This window comes from Amblyomma mixtum, chromosome 1, assembly GCF_055824585.1.
Source record: "Amblyomma mixtum isolate Tamu chromosome 1, ASM5582458v1, whole genome shotgun sequence".
Lineage (NCBI taxonomy): Eukaryota > Metazoa > Arthropoda > Arachnida > Ixodida > Ixodidae > Amblyomma > Amblyomma mixtum.
Window position 1 is genome coordinate 40,461,502 of NC_143012.1, and position 26,255 is coordinate 40,487,756.

A 26,255-nucleotide genomic window follows, 5' to 3' on the forward strand; every position below is an offset into this window, starting at 1 on the left:
TAAGACGTCGTTAAAAGACAAATTTGCATTATAATTTTATATATAAAAAAGGCGATGTCTGATGAGGATCTAAACGCGCGAATACTGCAAACAACTCTTCTTCTTCAAGCCCGCCCACCCAAGTGAAACGAGCTTGTCAAACAAGAATTAGAGCTGACACTAATTTGCTATCCAGACCGGAAGTTTTTTAAGACAGCAAGGTCTTGGTTGGTTCAATACTTAAGGATACCTGGAGATTAGTTTGCAAATCGTTCGGATGAAGACGATAAGCTTCGCACAAGCTTCACAGTGAAACTTATGACAAAAACGATCGTCGCTCTCTGAAGCCTCCAGTGCACCTTCTGTACAACAGTCGCATCATTGCGCACCGCGCGGTGACTGGCCTTCTTTTCTCACAGAATACGAAGTGGGAACAGTTACCGAAAAACTGCTCATATGAGGTGAGAAAATCTGGACGGTTGCCGATTACTCCCTACAAACCTTGTGAACGGCCTTATTGCTAAACTCTTAACGGAGCCGATGAAATGTTGACAGCTTTCTGTCAACGGACTAAGACGCCTAACACAACATAATTCTTTTTTTTTACAATGGGTGAAAGAAATTCTTTTCTATTGCGGAGCGCAGTGTAGCGACAGCGAATGTTTCAACTACAGACCCCATAATCGAAAATTTGTCCAAAATATTGATCAATGGAATTTCAAGCGCCGCCGCCATGAAAGCAGGTTCAGTGTCATAAAACGATATATTTTTTAACATTTTATAATAGATAATGCTATCTAACGAGTATGTTCAAAGTCGCATCTTTTCGTTCATCTTCAAGAGCTCTCAACAAGGTAGGAGTCCATGCGGGCACGTTTATCGCTAGGGGTAGAAAAGGCAAGCGGGCTCAAGTGGATACAAACAGGTGTTAAACACTTCTAAGGACTTAATAGCACTCGTAATAGTGCAATCAAAAGACGTACGCACATATTTGAACAAAAAAAGGGGGGGGGGGGCTCTAGTTTTCCTCTGTGATTTCGATATTTCTTAATATACTTCGTAATGGCCATTTCCAAGCAGATAGCCGAAAGCTGGAAACGCAGACAAAGATATTTGCATTCGCGTTTTCGAAACTAAATTGTCATACATATCCTGAGCGTTTGAGCCAAATCGGTGGCAGAGTATAAGAAGGATATCTCGTACTTAAACCCACCTCCCATTATTTATTTTTTAAAGATAGCCCACCTCTTAAGTCCACCTAAGTGTCATGTAATTTGTCAATGACCAGCTTTCAGTTGCGGTGCTCAAGGATGTCGACGGCGATGACATTTGTGCCAAAGCAGGTCCCCAACATGAGCTATCGCCGCGAATGCAAGGCATGGGAACGTCTTCCACACCCGCCACGAAATAGACAGGGGGTCAGCATTACCGGAAGCCGGGGCCATGGTGCCGCTGGTAGAGACGACGAAGGTAGATGATGTGCTGATGGGACAGCCCGAGGGCACCGATCGTGGCGCTGCGCGAACCGGGACCAGAGCCCCGGCTCTTCGGTTCCTCTCGGACGGGCGAAGGCGACTTCGACTTCGAGTCCGCCTCCGGCGGCGCCGTTACCGTCACCGTACGCGGCGAAGACCTCACGGTATCACCACCATCGTCTTCGGTACCCGCCGCCGCGGTGGCAGTCGACGTCGCCGAAGAAGACGACGGCTGCTGCGTCGCGGACGCCTGGGGCTTGGTGGTGGCCAGAGCTAGGCCTAACACCGACACCGCCGTGAACACGACACCGAGAGCAGTCGACCAGGCGAGCACGAAACTGGCCGCGCTGGCTAAAAGGAAGCACACGGCGCACACGACGGGCACTGAGGAAAGGGAACCGCGAAGATCCCACCACCACACGGACGGACCCACTGCGGCTGCACCGAGCACCACATCCGAGCAACGGCGCGGATGTCCCAGCGCAGTCGCTGTTGCCAGGACTTTCTTGGGAGCTCCGTCTGCCATGGGCGCCCCGGGACGCGCGGTCGCGCTTGGCGGCTTCAGAGTATCGCGTTCTGATGAGAACGCCAACGATGGCGACGCGAACGCAAGATGACGGCACTGGGAGCGGTCTTGGCTCGCGCGGGAACGATGGGAAGACCTCACCGCGAGGGCAACGCCAACTGGTGTGGACTATCAACTAGCACTACGCAAGGCTTCACAATGTTCGCGATTCTAATCTACTACGAGTTAAGTGCTGATTAATGACGGGATGAGTCATCATGACCAGAGGTTACGAAACTTAGAGAGCTGTATATTCTACCACATTAGCTGAGGCGGAAGGTTTGAATGCGGCTGAGTAAACAACTTTACCGTATCAAGTTGAAAAACAAGCTAAATCAGACAAGTCTAACGGGAGTGTAAAGTATGTACATGCACAGTAGCTTGTGCCACACTCGAAGTGGTCGTGTGTACTAAGCTATCCACCTTCTTGCGAAAAACATCGTATCCTGGTTGCGCGAAAGGGACGTTAACTGACACTCGTCACTCCACACGCAGTCCAGCGTTTGCGAAGGCGTACTGAAGAAGCTGCTGATGAACTAACGCTAAAGCGAAAGCTAGGCTTAAAATTCAAGCCAGTGATGCAGCGAACACGATTTCTACGCGGGCCTCTTCAAGTGACCGGGTCTGAACGCGCGCGCGCACGGGTGACAGCACAATAGCGAGTATCACAAGCACTGTTGGCAACGCAGCGAGCACTACTCCACCGACGTGCGATCAAACACGTGAGGCACCACAAAAAGAGCAGCTCCCACGGAAGTGTATCCAAGGTTAGGGAAGCGCAGGTCAGCTGACGTAGAGATCAACAACCACAAGAGGCACGGCTCCCACTAGCATCCACAGTAGTGTATCCGAGCGGCGGTCAGATGACGTCAGCTTTCTTCCGTCGGCTTCGAGATTCGAATCTCTTGGCAGCTACAGCCGAAACAGCGAGCGCGTGTATAACAATAGGACAGCGTCGTCAAGCCAAAACTCAGATCTTTGTCCAACGTTGCGCCAGCGCTGCCATGTGAGTTGTCTCTCGAAATGTCAGGCGTTCGAGATCGAAGGCGCACAATCCTATGTAAGACAGTCGCTCCAACAAAGCACCAACAAAGTAAGGCACTGTGACGAAGCTTCCTACAAGGGTGAGAGTCAGAGTATCACGCGTAACGCTTTGCGCCGACTGTCAATGGGCTCTTGCTGTCCGTAACGATGCCGTCACAGAGAGACTGAAGACCATTTCAGGAACTGTGGCGCTGCGAAGTTGGAAAGGGGAAGAGATAGCGAAATACGCCACGTGTTGACGGCAGGTTTACCGATGCTGACCACAGTATTATTGGATTCGGCGAACACTGAGCATAAGTGTTCACTGGATGTCCCATGAAATCGTAAGCTGGCGACGACGAGACTACATGGCAACTCCACCGAGCTTCAAGCAGGGTCACGACGAGTCGTCAAGCACGTGAGAAATCAATCACAGAATACTGGGCCGGCTTGAAGGAGTAGCTCAGAGTACTGTTTGAAAAACACCGTCGTTGCGAAATAGCTGTACACCAGTCGGAAGCGCAGTACACGGGACGATCGATGTTCATCGCCAAAGAGGATTCAATCTTCGCAGAGAGCCGACGACCACGCGAACTTCGACCCCGACGCTTAGCGCAATAAGGGGGCTCGGTGTCTTCTGCAATCACAGCGTCGCCCTGAATGTCAACAACATAGACACCGCGTTGTCGCCGGCGCAGTAGCAGGTTCTGAACACAGTCAAGCCCAGGTAATACACGAAGTCGGCTTGGACAATCCGGTCTCTAAGCGGCAATCCTCCAGGAGCACGTCTCAGCGGTGATCACGAAAAAAAATAAATGAATGACGGACCCAACAGTTCGCTCCGTTTAACCAGAACACAGGCAGTCCCTGTCAAGTCACAGAGGGTCAACGCTGTAGGCGCTTCGTTGTCAGGTTCCAGTTAACAGCTGAGTCAAACCAGGACACGAGGTTGTACTGAAAGCCGCGCGTCCGGGCCTCTGTGCTGGCGGCGACGGCGAAACCCGTCCAGCGGCGGGAGCAGTAGGAAGCGTTCGCGTCAACAGCGAACGAAATGCGGCGCATTATCGCGAACAAAGACAGCCAGGTTTCCAAAGCGCCCACGAGCGCACCCTCCCCCAGAGTCGACGGGTACTATGAAGACGAACGTCGCGATCAAAACAAGGCAGCGGCGTCGGGCTCTCCTCTCGCAGGCAGCAACGGCAACACACAGACACAGAAGAGAAGGCGCGTGTGCGACTCGGTGCTCCTACGAGGGTTCGTCGCGTGGGGGGAGGGGGGTTAGGAGAGCGGAGCTAGCTCCACGGCCCGCGACAGGGATGGAGCGAAGCGGCCCCCCAGCTTTCTCTAGCTCCTGCGGCTTGCTGCTGCTGCTGGCCTGCCTTCTGCGCTCTCTTGGGCGCGCGCGAGAAAGTGCGGGGGGGGGGGGGGGGGGTGAGGGAATAAGACGGCTTCTCCAGTGCGGAAGGAGAGGCCGGGGGAACGGCGACCCGCGCCGCGCCTTGGAACCGAGCCGGGACGGTGCCCCGTGGCGCTAGCTCAGCTAGCAGCTACGGCCCCCTCTACTCCCCCTCCCCCTCCTGCAAGCCTCCTCCCCCAACCACACACACGCTCACTCAGACATACGCCCACCCTCCTCCTTTCTACTTGGCGAGGATCTGAGAAAGGGCGGCCGGCAAAGAGAAAGAAAAAGCTACACGGAACGAACGCGAGGAAAAAAAAAGAGGAGAAAAAGAACAGGGGCGAGTGCCAGCCTCCAGCCCAAACTCTAGAAGAAAGAAGATAGAGAGAAAAAAAAAAAGAGAAAGAACGGGTAGGCGGCGGTTCCGCCGGGAAGCCCCGCTGCCGAGCCGAGGGACCTGGAACAGAGAAGCCCGGACTCTCCTCTCCTCCACCTCCTACCACCGCCCCCAACGCCCTCTTCCACGTCTACAGTGCGTGTCGCTCGTGAGCCAAGATCCCGGTCGACAGATGCCGAGTGTGCCGGCTGCAGAAGCCCCTCTGTTTCCCTTCCTCCCTTCTCTCAGCATCCTTCTGGGTCTTCCAGAGTACACGCCCTCACTCTCTCTCCCATCTCCTTTGGTAGAAAGCCTTTACGGTGATTCTCGCTGAAGCAGCGAGAGGGGGGAAGTGGCGGGCCGACGAGGCTTTGTTTTGACGAGGGAGCGGCGATCAGCGAACGTCTCCCTTCCTGCGGTCGGTGCGAAACAGGCATTCAGCTAAGATGGGTCTTGCGTCCGATGTTGCTACAGCGTAATTGCGGGCATCATCTGACAGCGGAGACCACCCAGATGACGCATCAATAGAGCCGTCTTCGATGTGGTAGCGGAGAAACGGTTCCTGTGTCTACGATCAAGCTTCTGTTTCCTTATCGCACCACTGTTTTCGCAAGCTCTGATAAACAACCGAAGAGGCCGTACAAGAATATCTATAGTGCACGCCATCGAATGTTTCTACCTACCTCATTATGAGAGCTCCTTACTATAACTTCACTCTTACTGCATTATGAATGTAGTGACTGAAATATTTAACGATTTATGCATCAATCTCCCCTTGTGAGTTTAGTTTATGGGGGTTTAGCGTCCCAAAGAGACTCAGGCTATGAGGGACGCTGTAGTGAAGGGCTCCGGAAATTTCGACCACGTGGGGTTCTTGAACGTGCACTGACATCGCGCAATACACGGGCCTCTACAATTTCGCCTCCATCAAAATTCGAGCGCCGCGGCCGGGATCTAACCTGCATCTTTCGGGTAAGCAGCCGAACGCCATAACCAGTGAGCCTCCAGTGAGACTCTTGCTCTAGTATAAATGTAGTGACTAGAATATTTATTGAGTTATCGTCTAACAATTTTTTTTAATTAGGCACTAACAAAAGCGTCTGCATAACGCAAGAAGTGAAAACAAAAATACAATGGTACTCGGATATTGAAATTCCGCAGCTACGACGACCACGATGTTTAACGCAGAATCGCAGAAATTGAAACCCATACACGTTAGCTTCACAAAAAAATAAAATTAACCTTCCTTAAAGGCCGCATTTCTGACGCGAGGATGTAAAGAAGAATCGATGAGAGAACAGGAAAAGTACTTTCCTGAGAATAATGGTGCTGAGGGGTGATGCGAAGAAGCAGCGCCAGTGTACGTATTGGAAAGAGAGACCTTTTTTTTTCGAGAGTATAATGGGGCTGTGGAAAGGAAGCTATAGCTCTCCTTAGGCAGGAAAAGAAAGGGAAGAATAGGGACTGTCTCATTCCAATCACGTTATGACCTGCGGGGACCAATTTGCTTCCGTGCAGTTCACTAAAGAGGAAGCAAATTCGCAATTTACCGCTCGCAGACTTTGGTGACATGGTCTCATCTTCTATTGTCGCAGATCCTCCGACAAAAAGGCTACAAATTTTCAGGTCTTCGCGAAATCTCAATATTCCGACGAAACGCAAGCCCTTTCTGCGGAAGTCCAAATTTCCTGGAGTATCTGGTATAAAATGCAAACCATCTTAATGATTCACCAAGGCTTTTCGTGAACCTTAATGCAGCAGCGGCTTAAAAGAGCAGAATATCATCAGACCGTTCGGTTCATAACAGGATAAAAATTTATGCAAGAAGAGACCGATCGGTATTATGCTGTCGCCAGTCTTCTCAATTATGGACGGGGTTTTATGAGCGATATTTGTTTTTTAAAAAGCTCATGCTTGTGAGGAAACTAACATAATTACCCGTAGACAGCCCGCAGGTCTCAATTTTGGCTGTAGTTTTTTCTTTTTACACAGCCCGCATCTGATACATAGTCCGCAATATGTGCCATCGGCGTGAAATGAAACGCGAGCAAAAATACTCCAACGGGTGCACAAATAATCAAAATTATTAGCGGCTAGCGAGAAAATATAGGCGTTGTTTATTAACACTTCGAAAAAAGTGCTCTTTATGCCATTCATGGGAAAATCAACTGCTCTTGTATTCTGCCTCCCTAGTGTAATGCCTTCCAGTTTTGCAGCTCACGTTTCAATTCCCTTCTTCGCGTTTCGTTTGACGCAGATATAACATAGATCTCGTTGTGCATTTCGTGCTATATTGAGCGACATCGAAGAAGAAAGTGCCGTTCAGTCCGCACCTATGAAAGGCCCGCAAAGAACAAAAATTTCAAACTTTTAACATGCATAGCCTGCGGGCTAAGAACCAGTACTTACGGCATATCACTGGTGTAAACAAACACTTCATCGTCATCATCATCAGCCTGACTACGCCCACTGCAGGGCTTTGCCCTGCAGTGGGCGTAGTCTCTCCCCATGTCTCTCCAATTAACCCTGTCCTTTGCCAGTTGTGGCCTCCGTATCCCCGCTAACTTCTTAATCTCATCCGCCTACCTATATTTCTGCCGCGCCCTGCTACGCTTGCCTTCTCTTGGAATACTTCCTCGAACAGCACTGCTTGGCTAGCCTCAATGAATTTTTCTTCCTCCTTATAATGTCCAAATATGTCGGTGCGCATGGAGTGTGGAAACGCGCACTTTTCACAGTGATTGAAAATAATTGCACCTCACACAGGGCTAGCACGCCGCCGCAGGATTTGCTCTCAGAAAAGCTAGACTGCCGACGTCATTTCAGTGTTCGCATTTCCGAAACGACAGCGAACTGCGAGTTATTGTAACATTTTAGACACTGTGCCGATGGAGCTTCTTACATGTTCACTCCGGCCATCATGTCTCTCCTTTCTCCTCCATCCGTCTTTTTAACCTCTTTGCTTTTTTGTTATTTCTTTTTTTCTCTGTCTATTCAAAGATCGATCACCCGAGAGAGACGTAAGCCAGACGCGCGTAGTGTATGTAACTTTATACGTAAAAAAAAAGAAAGAAAACATTAGGGGAGATGCACATGCTACATTGATGGGCTTGTCACCTGTACTACATAACATTTATTTATTTACTCAAAACCCTAAAAGCTTTCCGGGGAGGGTATTACATAGGGGGACAGAAGAAGCACTTTGATAACACTTTGCTCAGAATCAAAGGTGCAGAAAACAAAGAAATAAAAAATGAAGACAATTTTTTTAAGTACAGTTAAACAACTCTACAGCGCAAACAGGAAAGCGTAAAATTCATAAGCAACAGTATTGTGTACGAAATAGAGGCACTCGACCATCCCGGATACTCCTCCCTGTGTGTCGAAGCTCTCGAATGGTCCTAACATAAGAGAAGAACCTGGAATTTCCCGCATTCTTCCTATAGTTAAGCATATGAAGTCCTCATTAAGACGTAGGCACAGGTACTGCGTTCGGGGCGACGGTTGATATGGGCGCCTCACAGACTGCGAACGTGGCTCTCGCGGACCACAACGCAGTCGGACAGGTTGGACTGTGCATTTCGCTTTTCAATTTCTGTCCGTAGCTAGAGTGAGTCTCGAGAAATCACTTTTAGAGCGACGAGTCTTAGCGCCAAGGTTCTCGGGAAAGACGCAGTAGTTTTTTACTGCCAGTAAGCGCCCGCAGCGAACACGAAAGTCGGTGGCCCGTGTTGTAAAGAAAAGACACGTAAAAAAAACGGTGCGCTAACGCCACAGCTAGGCTTCGGAGGGAACGAAAAAACGCAAAAAAAAAATGGCGAAGAAGCAGGAAAGAAAGCCATAAAACAGCCTCGCCGGCACTCTTGGCGAAGGAGTGCCCGCGAAAGCCACGACCCCCTTAACGAGTAGTGAGTGACTCAGCAGGGAGCCTCTGGGCTTGACACCAAACGTCCCGCCCTTGTAAGTGGCTCGCACCATGCGAGTGCGTGCTAGGCCAGAGTCTAGGTGGCTCTGGCTAGGCATCCTTACGGGGTCTTTGGGGGGTGTCGTCGAAAGAAGGCGTTGGCAAACCTCTCTAGAACGTAGCTGTTGGTCTGTTATCTATAGAGCCCCCAAGCGTTGGATTTCGCGACATTCAAATGCGCCAAGCTAGCGCTCATACCATGCGTGTAATCGCTATTAATTTTTGGTGATCTACAGGGAACCGCGGACGAATGTGGCACGGTTCTTACTCAAGCCTGGTGTAGGATTTATTTATTACTGCGAAAGCTGTTATTGCAGAGCCCCCAGCCAGTCACGTGACCATCGCGTGACCAGCACCGCCCTCGTGACCAATGTGAGGCAAGTCACAACCGTAGGACTGAGCCATCAGAAAGATACAGGTAGCGGTGCAGATACAGCTTTCGCTCAGTTTAGCGCACTACTCTGCAAAGCGTAATCGCTTGGTAAATATATTTTTTGTTATTTTCTATTTCACTGGTAACACGTCTTGCTATTACTGACGTCGCTGCGGTTAACATTTGTGCTAGTTTACTGCTGGAGGAAGTCCCCTACACAGTCATGGCGGTGGCAAAAAAAAAAAAAAGTAAGCATGCTCGAACAGGAGGAGGTTCCCCAAGTGATACCGCTCACTTTGCACTTCATCAACGGACCCGCCATCCTTTTGCCTCTTTTTCCACCCTTCACTACGCAGAAGTCTGACAACTGCCTCCAGGGACCGTATAACGACGTTCCCGGGGTCTGCGCTGGACCCATGTCGACTCAACTTCCCACCTGTCACCTCTCATAATGTGTCGGCGATAAAAGAGAGTCCCCGCTATAACGAAAGTAAAACTTCCAGTCACTCCATCGGCGAGAACGGCCACGAGCAAGTGAGTGAGTGAAAGTCGAGAGGCTCCACTGGGTAAGAAGGCGAGCTTTTCCGCTTTGCACGATAGCTGTGCGGCGAAGCCGGCGTAAAGTGCACAATTTCCATCGACAACGAGAGAGCGCCTCCGGCTCATTGAAGCACGAGGCGAGCGGGGCGTCGGGGACGAATCAGGCGAGAGCCCATCAGGCTCCGGTCGTAAGAGAAGGCGCGCCCTAACTTTGAAAATGCCACCCAAGGGTCGGAAAGAAAGATACAAAGAAAGAAGGGAAGAAAGAACCACCGCCGACAACGAAGGAACGAAGACGAGAGAAGCACAGAACAAAACAAAGAAAGAAACACTGCCGGCAACTAACAAACTAAGGCACGAGAAATAAATAAAAATGCATAATAAATAAAGAAAGAAAAAGAAGGATAGAAAAAAAGAGTGAACCATCGTCAACAAGGAATGAACGAAGACGCGAGAAGCGCCAAGACTTAGAGGAAAAACGGAAAGATGGCGGAATAGAAAAAAAGAAAGAAAACCAACCAGAGTATTGAACTTTCCTATTCTTCTTGAAAGCTGAGAAGAGAAGGTAATCCTGCGTGGAAGCAATATCGGGCAGACTCCGCGAACTAGAGCTGAACTTTTCGTTTCTCTTCTTTCTATCCTGCATAGCGTCGTATAAACGTTTAATTTGCTTTCATTTTTGAAGGAACAAGCACATAAAGCCGTCCACTCGACGGCACAAGGGTGGAGGGAAGCAGAAATTTAAGGCGAGCGGAATATTCCTCGCTGCGCTGTCTAAAATTTTCAGTTTGAAAGATGAGACCGCCAAGCCGGTTGATGGAGCAGCAAACTGCTCTTCAACGGCGGCATTCCAATTAGCACTATTGCGTAAGAAGCGAGGGCTTGAGGGAGACACTTGTTTTATAAGAGTTCAGCGGCGGTTTGGGCAGGAATGAAGCACAAAAGAAAATAAAAAAAAAAACAAATGCAATACAGAAGTGAGGGGTAATAGACATTAGTCATTCTTACGCAATCAAACTAAGCTTTTCTAATTCCCTGGTTCAGTTAAGGAAGTAATTACTAGTCGGCATCCACAATGAGGGCATCGTTGCGTCCACAGCTATGCAGCTTTCTCAGAAACTTCACAGTTCAAGGAAAACTCGCCCCTATCCGGGGCTTGAAGCCGGGACCCGGTTCAGGTTGTTGATGAATTCTACCTCGAACTGCCAAGTGCTAGCCACCATGGTTAGCTTAATTGATTAAACAACTACCCTGGACTGGTAATGGTACCGCGTTCGATCCCCGGACCAAGACGAATTAGTCTTCGACTGTTAGTTTCTACGAAAGCTATACAGCTTTTCATCATAGTGTACGGCTGAGCTCAGCCGGATTCTAATGAGTAATTACTCTCTTAATTAAGCCCAGCCCAACCTTGGGGGATTGTGCAAACTGCATTTGACTTACTGGTTTTGTGTCGTAATGAAAGGCTCGATTCTAGGGCGTCATTAGTAAGTCGTTAAGGCGATAACATTTAGCTGTGTTGAGCTGAGCACAGAGACCTGTGTAAAAAGTTATGATAGGGGCACCGCTGACGGGCGGAAAAGGAGCATCATGAACTGAAAAAAAAAAAGAAGCTATTTATATCCCAGCTGAAATCAAAAGGAGAAATCAACGAATAGGACAAATAGGAGGGACAGGTAACGTTGAGAACAAGTAACCACAGGCAGGTGCAATAGGATAACAGGATTGATTTCAGGCGGTGGCTCAGTGGTAAGGCGCCCGTCTACCGAGCCGGAGTACCCGGGTTCGAACCCGACTGCGGTGGCCGCGTTTCGATGGAGGCGAAACGCAAGAGGCGCCCGTGTGCAGTGCGATGTCAGTGCACGTTAAAGATCCCCAGGTGGTCGAACTTATCCCGGAGACCTCCACTACGGCACCTCTTTCTCTCTTTCTTCTTTCACTCCCACTTGCCTCCCTTCCCTTACGGTGCGGTTCAGGTGTCCGCTGAGATATGTGAGACAGACACTGCGCCATTTTCTTTCCTCAAACACCAATTTACCAAAGAAGTACAGCAGGGTGCAGCACACAGTCAAGCGGGCTTCAACTTGCTGATGATGATGATCACGACGAGCTGGATGGATGGATCGATAGGAGCGCCCCCTTTGAAACGGGGTGGTGGCAATTGCCGCCATGCTCAGCTTTTCTTTCTTTATATTTTTTTTGTTTACTGTGTTCGCAATTCTCATTAAGATTCGCCATCATCTTTACTTACGGTTTCCTACAATTCTATGATAAGACATACAATTATAAGCTATGACAAAAGACATGCGCGCCACCTGCGTTCGTAGTTACGCAATACACAAAGGTCGCGAACAAAGCAAACGGGTTTTTCTCTCCCAATATTTCCGTTTCCCACAACAGGTGCGCCTCGCGTACCAATATGACAAAATAAGCAAGTCCGAAAACATATTCAGCAAACGATAACACGGATGAAAAAGAGTAGATACGCCGAGGAGTGGCGCGCGCATCTGCATCAGACGCATCTCCGTTCGCATTTCGCTCGCTTTTTTTTACGCAACAACGCATATTGCGCTCGCTGACTCAGTCGCATCTGAGATGTAACCAAGTTTCCTCCAATATCCAGAAAGAAGCGAAAGAAGGAGACGCTGAATAAAATATTTCTAGAAAGGACCACACGCGAACACGAAGGGGTAACTAAAGTGATAGTACGCAGAAGGCGCTCTAGGAAAACTTGAAGAAGAAAACAAGTACGCAGCGAGGATTTCACCGTATGAAGAGGCACGCTGCCTCAATTCGAGGTATAGGCACCCCGTAAATCGTTTTTTTCTTTACTTATGCAAGTGTAATAAAATCTACTCTCGTCATATTTCTTCGAGCCGCCAAACACGCGGTACAGACCAGCCCGAGAAATAGCAGCTTCAGGTTTCTGGACTCCTCAGTCGACTCCAGTGGGTTCTTACGATGCACCGGTATTCAGTGCTCAAGCTTTGGCTGAAAAAAAGCATTAAGGCAATGTGTATATATTCTGCGCGATTGGCAGCACGCACATGTTTGAAACGAAATATAAATGAAATGCAACTGCGAACGTGAGCTCGCTCCCTCTGGTCCTGCGGCCGTCGTATTCGCCTTCTAGAGGGAGATGTTTCTGTTAGATGTGCGCAGGAGAGCAGCGCGCCCTCACCCCGAGAAGCTATAAGAGAGGAAGAGGTGACACTCGCTAGTAGTCTTTACAATTACCAGATGGCGCTTAGAGCGCTGATAGCCGGTTAGGCGTTATGCTTTTGACCTGCACAAAGGATAACAGGAATCGGGGAAAGCAGAGGAAGGAAGTCTGAAGCGACCCACGTTTCTCCCACCAAGAAGCCTTTCAAGAGCAACCATAAAGTTTGTTGTGATTATTTTTCTTGTTCGGGAAAGACAATCAAAGAGGAAACATTTTAATGAAAGCTCCCTGTATTTCGAACCACATCTGGGGTGAAATGAATTAGAACTTTACTTATACAGCGTTCCTTGACTTAACCCCCCTTCCACACGAAGACGGCTCCCATACTAAGGCAAACATGGGCACAGTCACTAGGATTACAATCTCGTGACTTCATGGGCAACATTTTGGACAGCGGGAACTCTGCGTAACGTTCTAATTTGTGGTAGGCTCATTATTTTATTTTTTTATTTACGCAATACAGCAGGCCGTAAAGGCCCAAGCAGGCCTTTATGGCCTGCTTATGACCTTGAGTTGCTTGCCTAGAGACATTATGGCCGAGAGTTGCTTGAGCAGCTGCTTCTCTGCTCTGGAGCTTGTGGAAAGTGAGTGACGAAATCTAGAAAAATCAACTGATTTCTAAGCAGAGACTAATAGGAGAAACAAAAATGGCTGAGGCTTAGCTAAGGTTAAGCCTAGTCAGATGCGAAGCATATTGATGGCTAGGCTTGGTAATACATGGCTTTCCTTGGTTGACGCTCATCCAGCTCTTCATCGGTCTCTTTGGCGCGCTGAAGCTTTTGCTTCTCGTTCAAATCAGCCCTGCTTCTAGGCGGCATCCCAACACCTGGCCGCCTCGTAAGTGCCCGGAGAGCGAGGCAAGCTCAGCTTTATACCGCTGCTGTAGCGTCACGTGGTCAGCTGCAGCGCCTCTGATGTGGAGCCTCCACCGCCGCGGCCGACCGCGCGAGCCGGCAGCCCATCTCTCCTCTGCTGTGACGTCATGTTGTCACGTGGTCAGCCGCCGCACCTCTGATGTGGAGCCTCCACCGCCGCGGCCGACCGCGCGAGCCGGCAGCCCATCTCTCCTCTGCTGTGACGTCATGTTGTCACGTGGTGTCACGTGGTCACGCTGAAGGTCAATGGTAGCTCCACCGCCGCGCTCGACGGGCTGTAGTGTAGCTCTAGTAATATGCTTCGCATAAAAGACTAAAAGAGACGCCCAAACGAGCAACGACATCCAAAGTAAAGCAAAGCTTTGTGCAGTGTGAAGAACAATTTGAGGTCACTAAGCAGAGTAACGTTATCGTTGCTAAGCCTTCGAAAGAAGGCCATGACTTCCGGAAGTTGAGTGCCTCCAGGTCATCGCGGACGTCATCCAGAGGCCTGTGGCAACAGAGCGCGACAACTACGCTCGCCGCCATCTGAGCCCAGTGAGGACCCCTCCTTCCCCATTTCCTTTCCCCTCGTTCTCCTCGAGCTGCCAGGTTAGCGTTCTCGAAGCCGCGGCCCTGGCATGCTCGGAATCCCCCTCATTAGATGCGGGCTGGTCGCCGTGTCAGTCAGCCGTCGAGAGGATTATCTTGGGCGCAGTGACGTCGAAGACGCGGGAGGTATAGTGCGGCAGCGGCGGTGGAGCTCTCGAGGGGTGTTCGTACGGGAAAGTTGTAAGCACTGGGGGCATACACTGGGCCCAACGACATGTGATTAGGACGGCGAAGTTAGTCGCTTTGTGCTTTCTCGCGGAAACAAGTAGCTTAGAGGTGAGAGCAGTATTAAATGGAACGCAAAGTTTGTACACAGGCACACAATTCTGATCCTCATATTCCCATTGAAAAAGAAAACCTTTTGCGGTTATCCCTACTTGATGGCAAAGGTTTGGTTTTGTTTGGTTTTGTGGGGTTTAACGTACCAAAGCGACTAAGGCTATGAGAGACGCCGTAGTGAAGGGCTCCGGTTAATTTCGACCACCTGGGGTTCTTTAACGTGCACTGACATCGCACAGTACACGGGCCTCTAGAATTTCTCCTCCAAAGAAATTCTAGCCGCCGCGGCCGGGATCGAACCCGCGTCTTTTGGGTCAGCAGCCGAGCACCATAGCCACTGAGCCACCGCGGCGGCTCTAATAAAAAAAAACAGTGAACTCGTCGCTCATAATTGCGGAGTAATAATTGGTTGAATGCCAGCAAAATCCTGGTATTCGTGTTGTGACTACGCGCACAAAGTGTGAAGAGGAGAGAGAAAGAAAAATAGAAAGAAAGAGAGGCTGTTTAATGTTTGTTAAAAAATTTTTCTTGGAAATGAATGCAAACATAGCGGCGAAAGTTCATACCATTGAGTTTGAAAGCGAAATTCGCGAGCGAGAGCTACCCGCCGCGGTGGCGCTATGGCCAAGGGATTTTTCCGTAATAAACCTCTGGTTAGAATTATGGCCGTGACGGCCGCGTTTTGATGAAGACGGAATGCAAAAACTTCCGGATGTTGTGTGATATTGTGACGAAGACGAAGCTGGAAGTGGCGCGAGACGGAGCGCCCGCGCTAGGCCAGCGGCCATTAAATCATCTCATAGCCATGGTTCACCACGTCTCATTCTTCGGCTGGCCGCCGCGTAACATTTGGTGTGAGGTGCTGGGGTCCCTTCATCGCCATCCTGGTCACGGAGCTTCGGTGTCCTGGGCCTGCCGTGGACGTCGGCCGTGAGTACCTGGTCAGCGCCGCACGGCCGTGCCCCAGCCCGCCCGACCTGAACCGACCTCGACGCTCACCCCAGCCCCGTCCCCCGCCCGGACCACACTATACGACGACCCAAGACCCCACCGACCCAAGACCCCACTGACCCAAACGTGAAGACACCGTCCCCCTGCCTCTGCCGTTCGGTGCGTCCAGAGACCTCGGCCGTCAGCTCCTGGCACCCTACGGCCCGGATGCTTCGTGGACCAGGACTCATTCTCTCATCTTTCTCATCGTGGCGGCCAGCACTGCACCATCTTCTACATATTGTTCGATCCTTCACTCAAGACCATCGCCACTTCGCCGTCTGTTCGTCACCGATCGGGACGATCGCTCGGAGGCCCCGGGTAGTGTGACGAAGACGAAGCTGGCAGTGGCGCGGGACGGAGCGCCCGCGCTAGGCCAGCGGCCATTAAATCATCTCATAGCCATGGTTCACCACGTCTCATTCTTCGGCTGGCCGCCGCGTAACAATATTAGTGAACGGGAGAGAATATCAAATGACTGAAAATAATTCAGTGCTACAGCGGCGTATGTCACACCCAAGATGCCGGTTCAGGGTGTTAAATCCCGCATATACTATAGCTGTACCGTCACGACAAATTTTCTTGTCGAAACGTCCGCTGGCACACTAAGGCACCCCCTAAGGCCTTGTTCACTTTGTTTGGTATTGGCAAGAATCCCATCTTCCCGCCCACCCTCCAACGTCGATGCCAGGCGTAGGTGTTATTCTAGGCAATATATGCCTAGCGTTTTACACGTAGATAACCACTTTTTTGCGCCAAAACACTTTTTTTTTTGCGCTAAACACTCCAAAATTTTACTGTGTAAAGGCTCGCACCCTTGTGATGCAGATATAATTAAACAGACATAAAGCTCTTTAATGAACGAAGAAAAATGACACGAAGGTTGCAAAAATTTGCGCCATTCTCCTCTGCGCTAGGCAGGGGTTTAAGGACAGAAAGACGGTAGCAGGGCAGTGCAGGAAATAGTTAAAAAAAAAGAAAATGTTTGAAACAATGTGCTTATGGGATAGGAGTGTATAGTATATCTGAAGCGACGGTAAAAAGATCTTTCACTCTGTCTAGAAGATCACTCTCTTGTTTCTTTCTAGATATCACCCGCTACGTTTTGCATCTTTCCCTCACTGGTCATTGGCTAGATGGCCCATTCTTTTTGAACTGCTTGCGAACGTAGAATTTTCGTTTTTGTCGTCGTTTACACCAAAGCAGGTCCATCAGGCGGCTATTGCTGTAACTATAACAAGAAAATGGCGCATGGGGAACATGAGGGCGGGGAAGGGGTGAGCTTATTTCTTCCTCGCGGCGCGGCCGTGTCGTCGAATGACGGCGGTGGCGTCAGTGGCGGCTGCGCACTAGCGACGAGGAGCGAGCTGCTCTTAGCGCGGAGCACTGTCGCGTTAGCGCCAGCAGCAGCGACTCTGTCAAGTTGCGCGACGCTGGCAGTTGGTCAGAAACATGGAGGTGCAGGTTCTTTACATATGCTCCCCCCCCCCCTCCCCTCCTCCACCCCCTTTCACACACTTCGCAGCGCAGTGTCGGAGCAGCGACAACAACCGCAACCCCTTTCCAGCAGCACAACTAATAGGCCCATTACTGGAAATGTGTGGTCTCACTTTGTTCCTCTGTAGGCCAGATTTTGCCAATATGTACAGAACATTGGTCCAATATTGGGAATGTATTGGTAAAGGCCGGCCCTACTCAGGACCAGTGTGACGGCATCCATTTCAAATAATGACACAATATTAAATATGTATTGACAAAAACCGGCCCTACACAGGACCAGTGTGATACAATCCGTGTCCAATACTGGGTCAATCTTTTATTGGAAATGTCGGCCCTATAAAGGACCAGACTGAAACCATTCATTTCCAACGCTGGGCCAATTACCTGTCTTCCTTGGGCATCCATTCCTATCCCCCCCCCCCCTGCCATAAAAAAAAAACAGCAGCAATAATCGCAACATTACGAACTATAGGAACACCAACCGCAAGAGTAATCTCAACAACTATAATACTAGCAGCGATCAGAACATCAGAAAAACTAGCGACAGCAACCGGATGAGGAAACTCAAATGCTACAGCAAAAGCAAACCTCACGCGAGCAACAATAGCAGCAATAGCAGATGCAGCCACCACAACAACTAAGAGATCAGCAGAAACAGCAGTAGCAACAATCTTAACCACACCGGCAACTGCAAAGCCACACCAGCCGCGACAGGAACGGCATCACCAACAGCAGCAACGGCCACGGCAACGACAGGAGCAGGTAACTAAACGCGAAGCCAGCAGGCAGCTCGCTGGAGACGCGTTACGTCACCGCAGAGGTGAAAGATCGTCGAAAGCAAAGCGCCGTATGCCAGATCTCTCGAAATGTTGAGAATAAATGCGAGGCGGAGACGAAGAAAAGAGAAAGAAAGGAGATATGCGGAAATGACGGCGCGTGTCGCCTGCATGGTATTTATAAACGCATGCTAGCCGGCCCTGCGAGGTGCAGGCGCAGTGTCTTGGCTTGAGCGTGGCCGCTCCCGAAAGGCCGCCAGCGGCTTCATACCAGGGCCCCGCCGCTGAATAGAGAGAAAGTGTGGGAAAATGGCGCTAAGAAAGAAGAAGGAAGAAGGAAAAAAAAAAGAAAAGAGAGACATCAGATGCGGACGCACTAAGAGTCTTTTTAGCGCGCTCGCTACCACGTCGGCGGATTTGTCATCGTCGGTGGCCGGGGTTTGGCGCGTGGTTGTGACGCTATAGTGGGTCGTGCGCAGCCCACATTGAGAGTTTTGAGCTATGCAATTGTTTGTTAACCGCGGCGAAGCTAAAATTATATACAAAACTTTTTTTCAGTCAGTGAAAACCGAGTCCTAATGGCGAATCCCGGAAGTAGTATATTTTTAAAGTACACTGTAAACAAACATGATTGGGAGTAAAAGTACAGCTATTGGGTGTAAAATGGGAGTAATCTCTTCTCTAGCACACTTCCTTTTATAAAAGGGAGTATAAAAGGGGGGGGCCGAAGCGTGGCCTTGTGGTAGAGCATCCGCCTCGCATTCGGGAGGTGTTGGGTTCGATCCCCAGTGCCGCCGGGTACCCACCGGTTTCTTTAATGGGTACAAGATTTCCCCTGGCCTGGTGCTCGGCTCTTCTAGGGTGAAATGCTTGGGAAAAGGGTCTTAGACCAAACAGTTGCTTCCTTTTATAAAAGGGAGTGTGCTAGAGGAGAGATTACTCCCATTTTACACCTCTCTGTTTAGAGTGTACTCTGCGTAGTCTCGGCGTTCAAAGATGAAAGCCAGTGATCGCGAAAACAGAAGAGGCTGATTGAGTGGTGGAAAAAGTCGCGAAGTCGAGGTCGAAACTAAAGTCAGAACTGAAAGCAAAGATATCCGACACTTTTCGGAATTTTCCGTCCGAATGGTGTTCAGAATAATAATAAAAAAAAATCTCCCGTCCCACTGCCCCCAGCGCGATTAGAAACCAATGCCGCCGCAAGCAGAGTCGCTTAGTTTCCTGAATACTCAGACCTCTCGGCCATTATCCTAATGCCTGGCTCTGCTTGTTGCATTCGGTATAGCACTCGTTAGCGATTAAATGGTCATCGGCGGCATCCTTCATCCGTTCAACCTGCTCTTCAAAATGCTCGACAGCAAAAATGCTGCGGGGTTGTATGTCCCAAAGGGACTCAGGCGCTATGAGGGACGCCGTAGTGAAGGGCTCCGGAAATTTTGACCACCTGGGACTGTTTAACGTGCACTGACATCGCACAGTACACGGGCCTCTACAATTTCGCCTCCACGAAAATTGACCGCCACGGCCGGGAGCTAACCCACGTCTTTCGGGTCAGCAGCCGTAACCACTGAGCCACCGCGGCGGCGCTGCAGTAGTGGTCATGCAATAGAGCCGGATGAGTCAAAGGACAGGAAGGTTCGTCTATATGTCTTCAGCGGTACTAGTATGTAGCCCCACGTAAAGGTGAGGAGGCAGCCGGGGCGGCCGAACACGTCGCTAAGGCCTCCCCACATAAAGGAGTGAAGGCAGCCGGGGCGTCCGAACACGTCGCTAAGGCTTAGATGAAGGGGGGGGGGGGGAGTGGTATGGCACGTCAAGGAGCGAAAGCAGAGAGGAACGCAGTGCTCAGCATGAAACCAAGAAGCAAGCAGCTGAACAGGGCAGTACATAAAGCTTCAAAAGAGGCTAAAGACGTCGGGCGAACAGTCCAGCGGAAAGACGCGTGTGATGGTGGTGGGTCCACAATCGCGAAGGCAGCCAAGGAGATCGAGCACGCTGTCTACCTCGACGGAAAGCGGGCGAAGGTGGTGGCACGCAAAGCGGCCAAAGAAGGTCTGGCCAATTCCAGAGTGCGGCTGCTGCCATCTATGAGCCGTCTTAGGATGTGCTGAGCTTTTTCTAAAGTGAATTGCATGGTTACATCTACTCTCGACGCCGAGACAGACTGCGCGTTTTAATGCGTTAGCGTTACTCCAGCGCAAAAAAATGCATACGGCGTTGGCGCCCTGCGTGTGATAACTCGAGGGAGAGAAGGCTAGGTGCAGAGAAGAAAAAAGAGGAAGAGAGAACCAGGGAGGAGAGAAGAAAAGGCAGAGGAAAGCGCAGAGAGAGAGAGAGTGAGTGTCGGTGGGAACCGACGGGTGGCGAGAGAGAAACCGCGGTCGCCGATCAGAGTCGAGAGGAAGGGAAAGTGGCGAGAGGGTATACTGTGCTTGCTGGACTGGATGGGGTGTGTATAGTGTGGCACGGGAAAGCTTACCTAATATTAAAATAAACTCTTTTGAATGACTGAAAAAGTGCGTCATCATAGGCGTATAATGTTACAGTGGCTATTCTTGAATGTAGTATGCAGCTCCTAGATCTGATAACGTAAGGGAGAAACGAATGGGTAGGGGAAATGAGACATATTCGCACCTTTTTGGCTTAAAAGGGTGAGTAAGTTGAAGCGATGGCCCCTTCTTGCTATACGGGCACAATAGGACTGGTAGCCCTCGGCGGAAATATGACGACGGATTTGAAATGGAAACCATCTTGTTCCTACAACCTCTCACACTTAGAGGCGCTGACCGATTAGGCTAATCATCCCAACCTCGAGCGAGGTAGCCTAATAGCGACAATCAACGAGAAAGCAACGGGACGATCATACGACGCGCTTACGAAAGAAATTCTTCGTACAGGCAGCTTGAAGAGTGCGTGTTCACATTTTTTAAAATAACTGTAGTCGACTGCTAACAGTCACACGGTGCACTAGACTGACCTTTCATGCTCATTTCATACTCTCTTCAGCCCACGATAAAACTAATACTTGTTCACTCCTAGAGCTTAGCGAACCCGGCGAAACCACACCAGAACCGCTCCGACCTGGACCCGGCCTGCGGGGACCACAGAAGTGACGAACATTGCTTGTGGCTAAATATAGGCTTCGTCGGACGGCTCGAGAAAAAGAGCGGGATTGGCGTCTTGACAGGGCTACCACGCCCAGCTATATCGGTGTCAAGTAGGAAAGCAGACGAAGCTGCCACTTTCGCTACCAGTAACGCGCAGACGAAACGGCCATGGCATGGAAACAACATGTCGTCTGCTCAATGGAAAGCGGAAATAGATGCTTTTAGCATAGCGCGTAATGCTAAAGCCTACCGTGTACCGTGCCCCGCCACTGTGCACGCGCTGATTGGTTGATACGCGGCAGACGGGCGCGTTGTTGTCAGGAATGTGGCGCCATCTGGCGTTCTCAGGGCGATCTGCGCATTCGCAATGGCGTGGCGCGGTACCGGCTATACAAAACGTATCTAATAGCTTCAGGGGGGCTGAAGGATGAGCAGAACTTACTCTACCGTTAAAATACTCTACCGTTAAACCTCCGCACACTGGTTAACTAACCAGCCCGCCGGTAGATTCAGCTTCGATTAGGTTAGTTGCGTGTGGTTCACTTGAAGCGCGCAGTTAATAGTAGAGGCATGCTTTTCCGAAGACTCGCAGGAGGGCGCACATAAAGGAAAACCCCGTGAAACCACCTTTTACGTCCGGTGCACACTTACTAACGCAGAAAGACGAAAAAAAGGAAAAAGAAACAGAAGCGAGGCGTAAATGACACGGCTATTTAGACAAAGGGGGACCGTAATTACACTATGCTAATTACATGCTAATGACTCGAAAGAGACGGCTCGGTGATCGAGTTCGTATACTTGTTGCAATCCTCAAAGGAGGGCTGAAATTGTTTTTTTTGCTGTTATTGTTTCCGGGACAAAGCCTCGTTAGGGGTGAGACAAGCACCGTCGAGTGGTCTGGGCTCGAATCACTAAAAAGAAAAAAATGATAAAAGTAAATAAAAAACGAATTAAGTGAAAGAAGATTGATGGCCGAAAAACTACCCGCGCGAGACCAGGCACCTTAGAAGAGTAGACTCTCTGTGCTCTGGGTCCACTGAAAACCGTGCAGTTCTATGAAAGCTGCGAAGCTTGGCTTTACTTTAACTTCCCGCCAAATTTATCGAGGTTATTTATTTGAAAAACTTGCCGTGATCGGTCGATGTATGAGCGCTGATCGATAAGCAATGGCCAGATAGCCAAGACAGCAGGCCAGGCACAAACTATACGCACGGCAGAAAAACTTGGCGACTAAGCCCGGAGCTGACGTTTGCTGCAGCTGTTGCCACGCTGCATAGTTTTTCCCGAAGGAGTGAGCAATACACGAGGGAGACTTGAGGCGATTGGACAGGTGAAGAGAAATAAAATAAAATCTTTTCTCAGGAGAGTGATATGGAAGACACTTAAAACTAACCCCAACTGCCGAACCCTCGGGAGCTGGACTGGGCTTATTTCACATCAGCGAGAAACTCTTCGGACCATGGCCATCGATCTGGTTTCGATACGGAGTCCTGGTAATTTCCTTTTTCTACACTTTTTCAGGAGGACCGGTGTAAGGAGAAGGATTTTGCCAGCCATTTATTCACTTAAGTATTACCACACTTCTAATGCCCGAAGTCATAGCAGAATGATGATTATGAAAAAATAGGTATAAGAAGACCCGCACACCTATTTTGTTTATAGCTATTTTTATTTACACCTATTTATTTATACTAAGTCGCCGCTTGTCACAAAAGTATTGGGTGGCGACCATGTAAGTAGCGGAGTCAATGATGGTGGCGGTGGAACCGGGCAGTGGTTGCCCCAGATAATCTTTTTCTGCTGCTCATTTATTCATTTAATTTTTTAAGGTGAAATCGTTTAATGCCTCATCATTGTCGTCAGAAGGTTGTCAGCAGAGGTGTCACGCTTTCCGGTTGGTTGAAATGGTTATGACGTCAGAGTGCGCGGATTCGCAGTAATGAGGTCACCCGCGGGTGCCTGACGCCACCTTTTGGAGCAGACGACAACTAATAAAATAGTTGTCCGCTCCGACAGGTGGCAAAGGCGTCCGTGGGTGACCACATTGCATACCTCATTACTTCGAACAGAGCAATGGATGCAACCGTACTCATCGAAGCAGAGAGAGAGTCGTGCTAAAGAAGCAGTCAAAGTCGGCAGTCAAACTGTGTAGTTGTAATGTGTAGTCAAAGTGTGTAGTCAAATAAAACACTAGTACAGCACAAACAGTCTCGCAGTCAATGACAAACAGTGCGCCAGGGAAGGCTTTCGCATTGCAGCACTTTACAGAGCCAAAGTGTCCCCTGAATTTTTGCCTTCGTTTTTGTCGTGTGGGACTTCAGGGCGGCATGACTCTCTGGAGGCTGGTTTCTTAGCTGCGCACGCGCTAAATTCATTAATGAATGTTCTTTCGCCAATAACTTCGTGCAAATACTTGTCGTCTTCTTATAGACGGGCCTTTTACTCGCGTTATCGATCTGATCCGTTGAAACGCAAACGTGACGTGACATTTCGAGTCTAAATCGGAGTTGGAAAATTCGCACTGTCGCTTCGTTTTCTCTCAGTATCGTTTTAACCCTTTAGCTGGTGCTGGCGACGACGCGGAGGTTGTCGGCAGTAAATCCTTTTATTACAGCAGTATAACGCAAAGGGTGCCTCAGAAAGAAGAAAGTATACAGAAGAAAAAAAACGAAAGTGACGCATCAGCCATTGCAGGAACGAGACGCACGAGGTACCAATCCTGCCACAAAGTTTCTTATTTCGCAAAGACAGTTACTGACGGGTGCTTTTATTTTAATTTGTGCCTTCTTGTCGACGTTATCTGAGTTAGCGTGAGCGTCAGCCCCTCCCCCCACCCCTCCTCCTCCTCAAGATAATTATACGTTGTCAATCCGGATAAACGCTGACTGCAAATTAAAGAGAAAAAAAAAGGAAGCAGAGGTGCGCCTTAAAATTCTTGTCACCCTATTATACTGTTCTTCTCCTCGGTCTTTAAGGACTGCTCTTTTTCTTTTCTTTTTCTTCTTTCGATTTCGCTTCTTCAAAACCCACTGCGTTGTATCATGACGTTTTAAGACTGCAACAGGCAAGCATTCTCCTTGATGCCAATTTCTTTTCATTCGTGAGAAGAGCCTGCTTTATCCCTTGGATGCCAGCCTTCAGGAGAGTTGACACATGTTAATGAGAGAGCTGAGGTGTCCTAAGTTAATGTCCTTTCGCAAGAACTGTAAGGTATTTTTTTTTATGATAAAGAGCACAAGCTGGCGTCGCGTCTGGTCCCAGGAAGAGTAAAAAGAGTAAAGAAAGAAGGTACAAAAGCGGGGTGCCCCTATAAGGCAAGGACTTGTTACGAGCATCCTGACAGGGCGACTGATCTTTCGATTAACGTCCGTTCAGCAACCTGTAATACCACAGCCATACCGTCTTTCAGCGGAATGGCTTCTACGGCCAAGCACAATGACAGCAGCGGGTTTTATTTAATCATTTACTTGTTTCTCCAACGCCGACGTCTCCGGATTTGCGGTGTCACTTTTAACTCGACAGCCCTGCCACGCAATCTGCTTGAGCATATATTTTGCCATGCGTAATTGCGACGCTTCCAACCAGAAGGAAGAGGGGGTTAAAAACAAAATTCACAGTGTCGCCTAATTACGTTTTCTGTTGGGAATGCGATAGCATTAGAAGGTATTATTGCATTTAACGGTAGTGACGTAACATTCGGCACGGTGACGTCACAACCGGAAGTGACGTTACTCCCGGCTAGGAGACATGACTTTTTTCTATCCAATGGCTATTATCCAGTCTTTTGACGCCACTTCCCTCCTGCCAATGTGCGAACTTTATGACTGACAATTTTTTTGCTGATTAGGTTTTTCTGTGCTGCCGCATTAAAGACAAGGAAAGGTGCAGTGACTGTCTAAATTTGAGGATGTACGTGAAAGGCGCTGCGACCAAAAAATAGACGGAGTTTAGATGGTAGATAGAAATTAAATCGCAGGTAAATTCCATGTCTAGGAAGTGCGTTAATAAGAAATGTGAGAAAAAGAAACATTTAAGTGGTGACCCGGGAAGCAAAACAATAATATTGCCAGTGGTTTAGCTCTGGTTAAACCTGGAGGATTGCGAAAACAACGAGGAGAGCGAGAGAGGGGCGATGGAGAGCGCGCGGCAGCGGTGGCGGCCCCGGCACGCTAGCTATGCGCCGCTACTGCGCATGCGCAACTGGCGAGCGCGGCGGCGGAACCTCCGAGTCACCCGCGCAGCGACGGCGGCGGCGCGCCAGCTGTGCGCCGTGTGACGTCACTGCTCCTCGCGCATGCGCAGTATGGCCTTTCCTCGGCTCCGCGAAATGGCTTGGCGACTCGCGTAGTGTTGCTTTCGCAACAAAACAAAAAAACCCACTCAGACAGGTGTGGAATAATAGTATGCAATACAGAAAGCTGCCAGACTATCAGCATAGACGAGCGCGGAAGGGCGGAAGTTAGCAAGCAAAACTGGACGCAAAAATTTGGGCGGAAAAAAAAAGACATTTCTCCCGATATTCAACGTTCGCACGCGGGATACTTTGGTAATTACACCGGCTTCGCGTGTCATGAGATAGTGCAAGTACGCCAAGAGAAGGTACCGAGATACAGAAAAAAAAGGCGTACACCTTAAAACAGGAAGCACCTGTAACGGCATATCGAACGCGCACCAAGCAACGCCGGTAAGCAGTTGAGAGAAGGGGCGCCTAATCGATAAGCGAGAGAAGTTAGATAGAGTTGCGGATTACAAAGAGTGAGTGAGTTTGTGACTAAGGGAGTGAATGAATCACAGAGAAAGATAAGGCACTGATGAGAAACAAGGTTAAACTTGAGAGCTTGATAAAAGTGGCGGGCGTGACAGGTTAGTTCATTACTAATGGCAATTGCTGCAATCTTCCCGTTATCTGTCGGACACTATTTCTCCCCGACCTGACCCGCAGGCTTGGTTATTTATGCGGCAACAGTAAGCGGAAATGCTGGAAAGGATAGAACACGGTAATCCCACAAAAAAAAAGCGATATTATGCAAAACGAGCGCCTTGACATGCGAGCATATTTTACAGCGCGTCAAGTTCTTCCTGTTTTACTTTCACCAAATTAAATGCCTCGCAGGACAGGCTCGTTTAATCAGGCGCCTATCACGCTGCTGTCTTGTTTTCTGGCAACGCCGAGTCCGACGTATTAACCAAAATAGTGATCTTCGTTCTTGAATATACCAG

At 49.5% G+C, this 26,255-nt stretch overlaps 1 protein-coding gene across 4 annotated transcripts in view; it reads right to left on the reverse strand.

The window, feature by feature from the left end:
• Nucleotides 1-26,255, reverse strand: part of LOC149366108 (3',5'-cyclic-AMP phosphodiesterase 4C-like) — a 616,957-nt gene that overhangs the window by 395,607 nt on the left and 195,095 nt on the right. The window contains exon 1 of one of the 4 annotated variants that reach the window (XM_089548649.1): nucleotides 1,409-4,287. The exons of 2 other annotated variants lie outside the window; for them this stretch is intronic. In XM_089548649.1, the coding sequence (XP_089404775.1) occupies nucleotides 1,409-1,980 (572 nt within the window). In that variant the 5' untranslated portion in view covers nucleotides 1,981-4,287. Of the gene's footprint in view, nucleotides 1-1,408; nucleotides 4,288-26,255 lie in introns of those variants that run through there. One more of the 4 variants, XM_089548639.1, reaches the window with a different exon arrangement.